This window comes from Protopterus annectens, chromosome 1.part0, assembly GCF_019279795.1.
Source record: "Protopterus annectens isolate FY-2018-M chromosome 1.part0, PAN1.0, whole genome shotgun sequence".
NCBI classification, from domain to species: Eukaryota; Metazoa; Chordata; order Ceratodontiformes; family Protopteridae; genus Protopterus; species Protopterus annectens.
Window position 1 is genome coordinate 1,282,769,572 of NC_056725.1, and position 12,705 is coordinate 1,282,782,276.

The 12,705-nt window shown below is 38.1% G+C and overlaps 1 protein-coding gene across 6 annotated transcripts in view; it reads right to left on the minus strand.

Annotated features, from left to right (window-relative positions):
- NEDD4L (NEDD4 like E3 ubiquitin protein ligase) overlaps nt 1–12,705 on the minus strand; it is a 3,335,946-nt gene that overhangs the window by 444,960 nt on the left and 2,878,281 nt on the right. For all 6 annotated transcript variants that reach the window (XM_044066167.1, XM_044066169.1, XM_044066164.1 and 3 more), the window contains one exon: nt 3,360–3,418. In XM_044066167.1, the coding sequence (XP_043922102.1) occupies nt 3,360–3,418 (59 nt within the window). The remainder of the gene's footprint in view (nt 1–3,359; nt 3,419–12,705) is intronic.

Below are 12,705 nucleotides of genomic sequence, written 5' to 3' on the forward strand. Positions count from 1 at the left end.
TAAGGAAGATTTGGCCATATGGGTCTGGTAGTTTATGGCTCTGAAGGCCAGAGTGGCCAAAGTATATACTTTGTTTTCCCCACCTTTCCATGACTTTGCTCTCCTTGTCTGAGGGGAGAAGGGAGGTAGATGGCAAAAGTATAGCGGGCTTATCTGCAGCCACTGATATGGTTGCTGGATCTGCAGAAGGGCACTTAAACAAAAACTTACAAACCTCTGGCACTATGTAGAACCTGTCTGGCCATTTAGAGGTAGGAAGCTGTGAGTCTGGACACTTGGAAACAGAGGAGAAAGCATCCAAGAAAGCTGGAAGCACAGGAGGTACTGCAGATGGCACTGGGGAATCCATCTGTAAAAAGTCAAAATATCTTATTTGAATGTGTGAAAACTGAGAGCAGTCAAACTGGAGAAAATCTCTAATTTTTCACTATGGTCTCTCCAAAGGTAATATCTTCCCCTGGAGAATCAGTTCCATTTGTTTCCTCCTATGGGGAAGCATATCCCAGTGGAGAAAACATCTGGGCAGAGTTTGCCAGAGACTCATCTCCAGAAGACTCATCCTCAGAGGAATCCTCAATTCTGATCCTTTTTTGAGGAAAAAATGGAAAAAGGAAAGAAGAAGAAAGAGAAACTCTTGTGGATTGCCTAAAGGCCATGAAGGCGTTAAACAGTCCTTGTGAAAAGACTTGCCAATCAATGGACTGTGCCTGAGGAGGAGAAGAAGAATGCTTAGTTTTCTGCTTCTTTTTAAGTGGAGCCTCCATACAGTGAAAGGACAAAGGACCTGACGGCCTACATTCTATAATGCTTGGGACCTCCTCACGAACCAGGATTTGGATAATGCCTCCAGGGCCTTCAGAGACAATGAGTCTGTGTCCCTACGTCCGAAGTGGATGTCTGCATATCCCCCAAGGACGTGCTAGCAGGATCCTTTGCGGCCTCCACAGCGGTACCCACAGAAGAATCACCAGCTACCTCTGAACAGTCTCCAGGCCAACATCGGCCAATGCAGAAATGTCTTGAATTGGAGGAGCAGCAGAAACCTCAGGCCTAGACTTCTTGATCTTCTTAAGAACAGGCTCCCTGAAGATCCCAACTCACTTTCCATAATGTCGCAAGCTAAACGCTTGAGGCGTTGGTTCCCTAGGTATAAATTCAGAGAAGAGAGACGACTATGCAGGGTCTTTGAGACAAAGGCCTCGCAAATAGCACAAGAGGTATGGTCGTGATTAGGGCCTATGCAAAAAAGACACAGATCATGGGTATCCTTATGTGGAATTTGCCTTCCACACTGTCACTTGCCCTTCCTAGATGACATGTAACCTCAGCAAACAACAGTAGCACAAAAAACTTAAAAAAATACCCCAACAGGGCACTTATCTGAGTTGGAATCCGCAACTTTGCTGACGAGCAAACCACCAGAAAAGACGCTCAGACTGGTGGCAGAAAAGTTCTGGGGATGATACGTGATGACTTCTGTTATATACTCAATGTCACTTTATGACCAGTGTTGGATGGGATCCTATGTGCAACGTCACACATACGTAACAGTAGCTTTAGACCTTTGTATACTAGCAGGACATTTGGGGCAGCCTGCGGCAGACTCCCTCACGTTATGAATACTGCAACATATGAATAGAAAAACATATATATATATATATATATATATATATATATATATATATATATATATATATATATATACACACACACACACACACACACACATATATATATATATATATATATATATATATATGAAATTGTGTGTGTGTGTGTGTGTGTGTATATATATATATATATATATATATATATATATATATATATATATATATATATATAGATAGATTCACTTTAGAAGCTCGAAATACTGAAATATCGAAATTCAGTATTTCGAGCACATAAAGTGGAATACTGAGAAGAGCAAAAGCTCAGAAGCATGAAATTCAAAACCTCAAATTTCATGCTTCTGAGGTTTCACTGTGGTTATGGATTCAGGTAAGTCTGTGTGTGTGTTAAGGGTTTTGGGTAGGGGCTGTGGTGTGTGTCAGTGTGTTTTGTTGCTGTGATGTATGTGTGCGAGGAGAATGTAGCTTGTGTGGTGGTGTTTTGTGTGTGTTTGTTTGTAGTGCGACCTAGGAGTGAGAATATTTAAGTAGGGGGTGTGCAGCGGGGCTTGCCCCCCTGCTTTTATGTAGTAGAGAGCTTGTGTTTGTGTGTGGGGAGGGAGGTGTGTGTGTTTGGAGTAGAAGCGTGAAATTCAAAATCTTCGGTGTGTGAGATTTTGAATTTCGCGGTTCTGAATTTTTGTGGTTTTAAAGTTTCGACTTTAGAGCTTTGAAATACTGAATTTCGACATTTCAGTATTTCGAGGCTATAAAGTAAATATATATATATATATATATATATATATATATATATATATATATGCACACATACACATGCTGGATGTGCTCCCTTGTAGTGATGTGTTCTGTTGTCTGCATCTGTTTATAATCATATTACATCTGCTAACATCTTCCTGTGAGCAGCACTATATCCGTGACATACAATACTGCTGCGATGGTCTTGTCTGCAAGTAATACTGATTCTGTTATTAAATGATACTGGATCAATGCCCATGCCTGTTTGTACACAATATTGCATCTCTTGTTCTACAATATTGTAACACTGCTTCTATTAGTCTGTATGTAATATATTGTTTTTATATATTTGCTTTTTATGCTGTTGGACTGTACTGAAAATGAAAAGGTAAAGTGATCACTCTACAGGATTAATAACCAATAAATCCGCTGTGGGCAACCCCACTGGGGTAAAAGTAGTCAATTTCTACAGTGAGGTTTACTCATCTACAACATTACACTTTATGTACTCTTCTCAATCACAATGCAAACATTTTCCATCAGCAAGCAGAGGTGAACTATTCAGATTCAGTCCAAACCTTCAAAAGAAACACAGATATAACTTAGAACTGTCATCAGCAGTATCTACCGCAAATAACATCAACATGACAAATTACAAGAAGTGCAACAGTAGTATTAGCCACAATGCTGGTGGTGAAAGGAAGCTGTTAGGTCCTTGAGCCTGCTACCACCAGAACGCAAAAAATGTTACAAATGAGCCTGCCCAAAAGAAGCTAGTGTAGGATATCACATGACAATGGGCAAGGGGGGGGGGATTTAGAAGGATGACAACTGAGAACTCGAGAAGTAGTGTACCTTGGTCACAAAGTGATATAGACCCCCACATGACCAGCACTAATAATACAAAAAGCAGAGGTTTATCAAAATTCCAAAACAAAACTGAGACAATTGCTCTATGCAAGAAAGACAAAGCTGTGCATGAAACACAGCACTTACGGGACCAGTAATAGCTGGATTCTGTAACCTTGGATCCTCCCACTGCGTAGTTTTTGTATCTACAAGAAAATAATAAAAAAAAAACAAGTTAATCATGAACCCTTCTTAATTAGTCAAGTTTCTAGCCAATCTGCCTTTTCATTGGTCTAACTTTGTACACACACACGTGTGACATTTTTTAAATGATATATTTTTTTCTTTTTATGTAAGTGTACTGGATTACCTAAAACCAACTGTAAAACAATGACCAATCTCTGTGAATTAGGATTATAATTTTGAATGCCGCATCTATTTAAAAAATAATAAAAATGAAACATTTTTAGTCAATGCAACACAGATCCGTGAAGACTAGAAAAAATAAAAATAAACAAAAATAATCATCCAAAAATGGGAAGAACTTTAAATTAAGCCTTTTATACAGCAGTCCATTTTCTAATTACTACTAGTCCTAATACGTCCACCAAAATGGCTTACACTTGGAAAGCAGAAACAATGTAAAATTCCACCATAATTATAAAAACAAGTCGACTAATGGGTTAATTTATATATTAATAGACAGTATGACCTGCATGTATAAGCTAATAGGAAAACATATTTCTGACAGTTTTGAAAATCATTAGAGAGTCCTACTTTTTATGTCCATTGAAGTAGACACATGATACAAGCTGACAGCAGATGCAATACTTAAAACAGAACTCCTATAATTCTACAGACAGCATATGCACACCATAAAGTCTGACAGATGCCACAGCAGAAGACCTAGTATAATGTTTCAGTTATTCCCAACATACTCCTTCCACAATGCTAACAACATAGAAAGGTCTTCAGGCACTCAGCATGACTTCAGATGAGACATTAAACTGAGGTCCCATCTGGCCAAATTCATAGCAGTGCAGGTATATGTAAAAGATCCCACAGCACTTACTGAAAAGAGTAGGGGAAGCTTCCATGCCAAATTTACCCTAGTCAGTATAAATACTAAGCTAGGTATGCTCTGAAAACAGGCTACTAGCCTAGTGGAACTAACCCAGTCAACAAAGGATAAATAAAATAAAACAAAATATATGCAGATTTCACATGTATACTCACAGAAAGTAAATGGGATATAAGCAGTGAAAACAGGGATGGGGAGACCTACACATTTATCTTCTGGGGGACCAGGAAGTCTGTCGGTTGTTTGTTGTATTTGAATGAACGTCAGTGGAAACAAACCAACAGCAGTAAGACTTGTGCTGGCTGACAAATGGGGACTATTCATCTTGAGCAAAGGGGACTATTCATCTTGAGCAAAGGAAGTGGCAGTTACTGTGATGCAGAACTGTAAATGGCTCATCTAGCGTCTGGTGCCTGTTCCAAAAAGAACACCCCTCCCCTCAGCTGTTCTAGTGAAGAGCAAAAAATACTGTAGACTGTACCAACTGATTTCCTACTGCCACTCTAAGCCCCTCTCAGATCTTCAGTGAAGAGCAAATGAAACAATAAAAAGGACTTTTGCTTACATTTTTTATCAGTCGGCTTCCTACAGGCAATCCACACACCTCTCATCTCTTCAGCGAAGAGCCAAAAAAAAGGACATCTTTTACACAGTAGCAGAAGCAAAAGTAACTTTCTGTACTGCGTTTTGGTACAGAAAAGAGTGAGGAACTCTCAAGAGCACCCCTAACACTTTGTACCTGGGATGACTGTCCTCTTTACCCCACCCTTGCTACGCTACTCCTGGACTGATAAACCATTTGAAATAGAATATAAGGGTAGTAAAAATATACCCTGCAGGAGACAAATCTGCACACTTATGACTTCTAGAAGCAGTTTTCTTCCCTGACAGCTTGTTCTCTTAATTTTGTAAATCAATCACACAATACAGCATAAATCACTCTCAAATGCCTGTGTGCCTTAACTGCACTGACTTCTTACTACGTAATGGTGCTACAAACAGCCAGCACTAACCTACTAACAGCTTTGAACAAACTCGCCATAATAGATCTCCAAGATAAAGGGCTCTAGCAACAAGTATCACACAAGAGAACTCAAAATGGTCAACAAAGAACCCCAAATCAAGCTTTTATAGAATAGGATGCTACAGCAGTAAGGTCTCCTTCCAAGACCTGTCAATGCACACATTATCTCTGCGTAAACAGAAATGCTGCTCGACATTTCCTCCAATCCATTTCCCACATGCAGGAAGAGAAACAGGCCTAATATCTGTTGTTTATTCTGTTTCAACAACTGTCATCCTCTTAAACAAGCAAAAAGAGAGAGGCATACTTGTAAAGAAGTAATGACAAAGAAAAAAGCAGTACAAGATAATGTTACCTATTTTAAAGAGCATACTTTTTCCAAGACTAGTCTATTTTTTTAACTGACCCTTACCACAGCAATTTAGATCTTACCTAAAAATAAATAAAGAAGTAAACCTTTCAGAAAACAAGAATGGTATTTAAAAACAAAACAGCCTTTTTTTTTTTTTTGCACACGGGCAGGAACCGCCACAGTTCTCAAATGAATCTGGATAAATCTCAACAGAATCAAGGACAAATCCAAAAACAAGCAAGGATACTTTTTAAACTATTAATTATTAACTTGAGACACTGACAAAATAAAAGATTGTTTATTAATATGCATTATTTGAAGTAAAAGAACTCTATAACACTAATTATTGTCAACATTTATTAAGTCTAATTCACTACCTTTTCTTCAAACATCACCAGTTCTAAGCGAGATTAAGAGGGACAGAACTAAAATATCAGTAAAAATCAGGGACAGTTGAGAGGCATGTGCACCACCTCTACCATCTACTTATTTGTTCTAATCTCCAAGACCTGTTCTTTGAAGAAAAGGGAAATAAAGATCACTGATGCCCATGGCTGCACAACTTCTGAATTAAAAGAGAGAAGGTATAAACTTCATTAACAAGTTCAAGGGCATCTGTATATAAAGAAAAAAGTCATATAAAAAACCCAAAGGAAGCAACAGGCCACGGCTGTAGAGAAATAAAAGCAATTTGTTCCACACAAGACAAAGGTGAGTGTTTTCGTGGACTAAGCCACTCGTCTGATGAAGTGGCTTAGTCCACGAAAGCGCTCACCTTTGTCTTGTGTGGAACAAATTGCTTTTATTTCTCTACAGCCTTGGCCTGTTGCTTCCTTTGTTTTTTTAAATGATATTTGGTTGTTTTTTGGAAGCACAGCTTACCATTACCACTTATTTTTTGCTTCTCTATAAAGAAAAAAGTATCAGGAGTCCCACTCTGGTATGCTCCATTCTAAAAATCATAAAAGACCTGCTAAAATGGGTTTACAAAATATATCTGGCCTATATCTCTTTCATATTACCATTTTATTTTATTTGCAATGAAATTTGTCATCTGTCATCACTCTTAAATCATTTTCTGCTCTTCCATTTTTTTTTTACATTTGGAAAATATTGACAAACCAAGTCAAAAAGAAATTGTATATTTATACATATACTATATATGCACACACATTTTATATACATACTTATATATATATATATATATATATATATATATATATACACACACACACACACACACATACATATAAATATATATATATATATGTGTGTGTGTGATAAGCAAACATATCCACATATAAATATACGAACGTGTGTGACGCACACATACCCACACAATTATATTAATACATATGCCCAAGAATGCACACATAATGTGCATTATAAGCATATAATATAGCTTTAGTTGTGTGTGTATATATTATATAGATAGATATAAAAGTGTGCATGTACACACACACCTACAGCAGACACTTATGTGCACAACTGTGTGCATTTGAAGCTTTCTGTCACATATTTTTCCATTTTCTCCTTACAAGAAGAGATGTTTGATTTACTTTTTGTCCCCCAAATGGCACATCATACTTTTTTTCTGCATTTCCCTTCTTCTTGTAGCATCTGTCACTTATAACAAATGGTCTCAAACTAGCTTCAGAAAATTACAAGGCAGAAAAACAGCCTGTGAAAAAAGCCCTAGAGAAGACAACATAAATAAAACAGACATAGTGTTTAGAGGCCCAGGTTCTGCCAGCATAAAGGCATTCCATGTTCAAAATACAAAAGGATCTGAAGAACATGTCACAAATCTAATCAAAACTGTCCTTTACTGCTATATCAAGGGGATACACATGTCTGAACAGTAAATGCCAATGGCACAGCAGCCTTCAAGCAAAGCAGCAAGTCATCTGTGTGAAGCAATGAAACTGTTTAGACTGATTGAATCAACTGTCTGTTTACTTACTGGGAAAAGTCTGAAAGGGCAGTGTATCCCCTTTTCAGCAGTCCTGGGGAGAAAAGTTCCATCACTGTACAGTTTAAAAAACATTCATTTAGTACTGAAAACAATAGAACTGTTAGCTCAAGAAAGATTATTGTATACAAGTTGGGAAGAATTAGTGTGACATTTACAAGTTTGTGTGTGTGTGACACAAATGAGGTTGCCTGTCATGATGTATTGTACATTATTAAACATGTACAGGGGCAAGAAATGTTAATCTAGGACATATGAAAGAAGTGTCATAGGTATAAGGAATATGAGAAGTAAGTTAAAAAGCAAACATAGGAGAAAAAAAAAGAAAAGATAAGATGACGTTAATAAATTAAATGACTAACATGACAGCTTTTGCATCAGAATGGAGTACAAAAAGTACTCACATAAGATATAATGAGAGGTATGGCATCTAGAATACAAGATTCAGGTTCATAGGAGTAATGGCAGCTCCTGGTATCCACAAAACGATTTTAATGTAGACTTGAAGAGAATAAGGTTATTAAACACACAAAGTGATGTTGGTAGAGCGTTCCAGACTTTAGTCGCACAGTGATGAACGAGTCAATATAAGTGAGAGAATTTTATCAGAGGACAGATTTTACTGATGGGCATCTGTCAGGGAAGAGGAAGATTTTATGAGCTGTATTTAGCTGAAAAAAGTTTAAGAAGTCAAGGAATCGTAACACTAACCAATTTAGTTGTCTGAAAGCAGTGCAGTGATTACACTGACTGGACAAGTTGGTGTCAAGTTTAGTAACTTTATTACAAGTCTGAAAGCTGTACCGACTGCATGTCTGAAGACAGGAGTGGCATATCTGAGGGTGAGCAATGAGGCTGTTGCTGTATGTTTGCAACAAAACTGATTTTAGCTTTGTATAGTAGGTCAAGTTTTTAATGGATCTTCCTGACAAGTTGGTGGACATGCAAGTCACATTTTAAGCTTTCATCAGTGATGACACCTAGTAATTTTGTGCAGGAAATTATTTCAGTGATAGTATCATTAAAGGAGTGAATAGTGAAAGTCAGCCTGGAGTTATGGTTAGACTAGGAAGTAAATAATTGTAATTTGTTTAAGGGGATTTAGCATTACGTTAGACTGTACAAACCAAGCTTTTAAGGCAGAGTACTCTGTAAGGGACTAGAACTGGCTTACGTTCTTCTAGTCAGCTAGAAATATTAGAAGACAGCATTTTATGAACTGTTCTCCATATGGAGGAAAAGTAGGCTCTGCATGAAGTGGGGCCATTTATATATCCTTTGCAAGCGCTAAGTAAAGACAAGGCAGGCTGCATCTAGTCAGGTGAGGCGCTCTCTCAAGTCTGCATTACAGAAGCTAGTGAATACCAGTCCCTTAAGGCTTGTAAAACAAATAACTCCTTAAGCCACTAAAGCTGCTGACTCTAAATGCTTGTATCACAAGTCTGTCACAGAATGGGTTAAGAATCTCTAACAGGGCAGTACTCTCAACAGAAAGTAAAACTGGGGAAAGGCAGAGTGGCAGGACAAAGGACAGCAGCATGGGTCTCCCAAATATGAACAAATACTGCTTAAGCATTTTGTTGCAACAGCCCTTTACAAACACCTGCAACTGAATGAAAGACTGTACTGCCTACGTTGCTGTAGTTCGAGTACTTTATAGCTACAGCACAAATCTGCAAGGTTTTAGGAGTGCTTAAGCACTCTAAATGCTAGTTTCTCACTTACAAACACCACCATATCAAATAAGGATTAAGTTAAACTAAAGGTAACAGTCTGACACCATCCAGCAACCCAAGTTATTCACAAAGATATTATTCTATGGCCTTATCACCACTCCAACAGCAAAGTTAAAGACGTAGTCTATATGACCAATCAATCCTTCCACATTAAAAAAAAAAACCTTCCTTTTAACACCAACAAAAAAGTAGGTACTGGCATTTCACAAGGTCACTCTTTGTCCCACTTCTTATTGTTTTCACAAATACATTTGAAACTTCACTGATTGGTATCTCAGTCATTTGGCAAGTACATGTCCTCTCCCATCGTAGTAAATCTCAAATAACCTTGGCAAAATTCACACCTAGTGAAGCAACCTAAGGCTAACCTTAAATTAAAAAGGAACCAAGATCATGCTCTTTGGAAGAAACAAACAAATGGCTAAAGCAACTGAAGTCATTCTCTCCAGTAGAATACATGGCTATCCCCTACACCTGAGTGCTGGGTAGTGCCTTCTCCACAGGGGGATGTCTGAGCTCAGTACAAAACTTGAAACACTTTTAGTTTTTGGACCAACCCTAATCTGATCTTTTCAGGTTATCTTAGAAAATTATTAGCCTTTTAGGAATTTGTCACAAAATCTTTTAAAACCAGTAGACAAAAAACACTGGATAAAGGGGGTTCTTCTATCAACTTTATTACTTGGCTCCTTTACTGCTACAACAGAATATAGATGGCAGTAGACAAAATATAGATACATGCTTCCCTTAGCGGATCTGTTGCATAATAATACACCAATAAAGTTCAGCATTTCTTTTCAGCAAAATTCTACATTCAGCCACTGCATGTCATGACATAATGCACTGCAGTAGTAAACACTCTCACTCTAGAGTTCAAATGTTTGTCTTCTAACCCCTAGTAAGCTTCTTATGTAAACTGAGTAATAATGAAGACTTAAGTAAACTGAGTAATAATGAAGACTTAGCACCAGATAAAAAACAAATAATATAAGAATATAGATACTCCCCTGACTTGCATATAAATCTCACAAGTGCTGTTGACAAAGAAGCTCTTGTTTGGAAAGGGACGGCATGATGGGTATTCTCAGTCCATTAAGGAGGGAGCTCTGTCAACTGATATAAAACTGTATCTGTTATATCCAAAACGCTGGTCCATGACAGCTTCTTGTTTGGGTTGAATCTCAAGTAGTACCACAAGGGTGGAGTGCATCACAGGAATGACCCACGCAAGTGGTCGGGCTCTCAGAGAAACAGTCAAGGTAATGATCTTTGGTTAAAGTGTGGATTGAGGGGCCGAGTGACCAGCATAAATGTCTCAAATACAGTGAGACAGGTTACAAAAATTGGAGGAAACCACTTCCCTGGCAAAATGGGTTTTGACCGTAACATCTGGCTAGCTGACTGATGGCTCAAAAAAAAAAAAAAAATTGCAGTTGACAATCCATGTAAAAAGTTACTACCTGGTCATCCCAATTCCTCCCATGGAAGAAAAAGACAAACAACTGGTTTGTTTTCCTAAACAGATACAGTTTTCTCAGTTAGTTCCCCAGCTGCATACCGCACAGTATGAACAGCTTTCCCCTTCCTTGTTTTCTCTCACTGAAAAAAATACACACTGCTTCAGGGAAATATCTGAACCTTCCCCCCTCTCAGAAATGCAGGTACTTTCAGACAGGTACCATAAAGAGTAAATAGCAGTTGATTGCACTCAAGGGCCTGAAGCTTCAAGATGCGATACGCACAACTGCCAAAAGCAATGAAGTTTTCCAAAAAGACCCTAAGCTAGCAGGTTTAGATGGTGGACAGGAAAGTATGGCTATCATGAAGTTCAAGTTCCATGGTAGAGACAAAACATGTTTCTCAAAGCAGAGAGTCAAGCAGCACTTCCTTGCGGAATTTGCTTAATTTCCCTAGGCTGGGCTACAATCCAGCCTTCCACGAGGTTGAAATGTACAAAAATAGTTGTCAGATACACGCTAACCTTGGATTAACTGAAAAACAGATAACAAATGGTGTAGTTCAGAACTGCCTCTAGGCTAACTAACTGGAGCTGTATGTAGAGATTTTCACCAAAACTGAGAATATTTACAAACATGGACGTTTAGGCTTGGCAAATGAATCAATTCTTTGCAGCTTCAACAACCCTGAGACTCCACTGGTAAGCCTTGTGAAATAAAACGTCCTACATGAGCAGCCAGGCCCTGAAGTGAAGATCTATTTTCCTCAACATGAGAAACATCCTCAGTCACTAAAGGGAGCCAAGAATGACTTTTTTCCCCTTCTTTCTTGAAGTCTGAAACGGGGAATTAGCAGAAAGCATGGAAAAGAATACAGGAGCTTCCTGTGTTATATGAGAGAGAACATACCTAATTGCTCCATCACCTTATTTTACAAACATAAAAACACTGGAGCACATAAGTGATGCAATACCTTTTATTGGACCAACACAGGTTTTGCAGTTATGAGGCCCTTCATCAGGAGTTACTGATGTTAGATACAGTACTTAAATATCCACTTCCTCTTCAGACCTTGGTTATAGCATGCTAAGGCAGACCAGAAGCAAAATGCATAACCAACAAAAGCACTCCAGATAATATCTGCAGTGTGGTAGATAAAGGGAGCATGGGTATGTTAAGGAAGCTGGACCTACACAAACCTAATGTTGCAGTCAGTGCAGCAAGCAAAATGCAGCAGGCAAAAGCAGTATAAGTGCACTAAATAAGATGGACCATATCATCTGAATCTAAATTTACATTAAGTACATAACGTCCACATCTAGTATGATGTCATCAATACTAATTAATACCAAGCCAGAATCCCAGGTTTATCTTCCTCGGTAGTCCTCCTCATGGGAACATACCTATAACAAAATACCATTGCCAAGAAGGAAGTCCAAAATCTAAATTTAAAATCCATCTTAAAGTGTCTTGCAAAAAAAGTTCAGTGAAGACCATTAAAAATGCTGTACAACTATCATCTAAGAATGTATTTTTGAAAAAGCTTAAAGGGTAGTGACTGCTCTTGCTGAGCTACCTTTAGGCACAAAAGATACAGGTTTCCTGTACTTCATGTAACAAAACAGGGTGATATATCAATCATCTGGGTAAAGTAATTTTAGAAGTGCTAGACCTCAATTTCTTACTAGAATACGAGATAAAACACTTGTTTTTTTGGTTCAGTCCACATAAAATCTGGACATTCACACAATGCAGCAAATATTTACCTATGGAGGAACTAGGAAACAGCACAAGCAGTGTAACAGTCTGAGGTTTGTTTCAGTGGCTGCTTTAGGCAAAATGTCAAATTAGATTGCAGTCACCCTCTATTC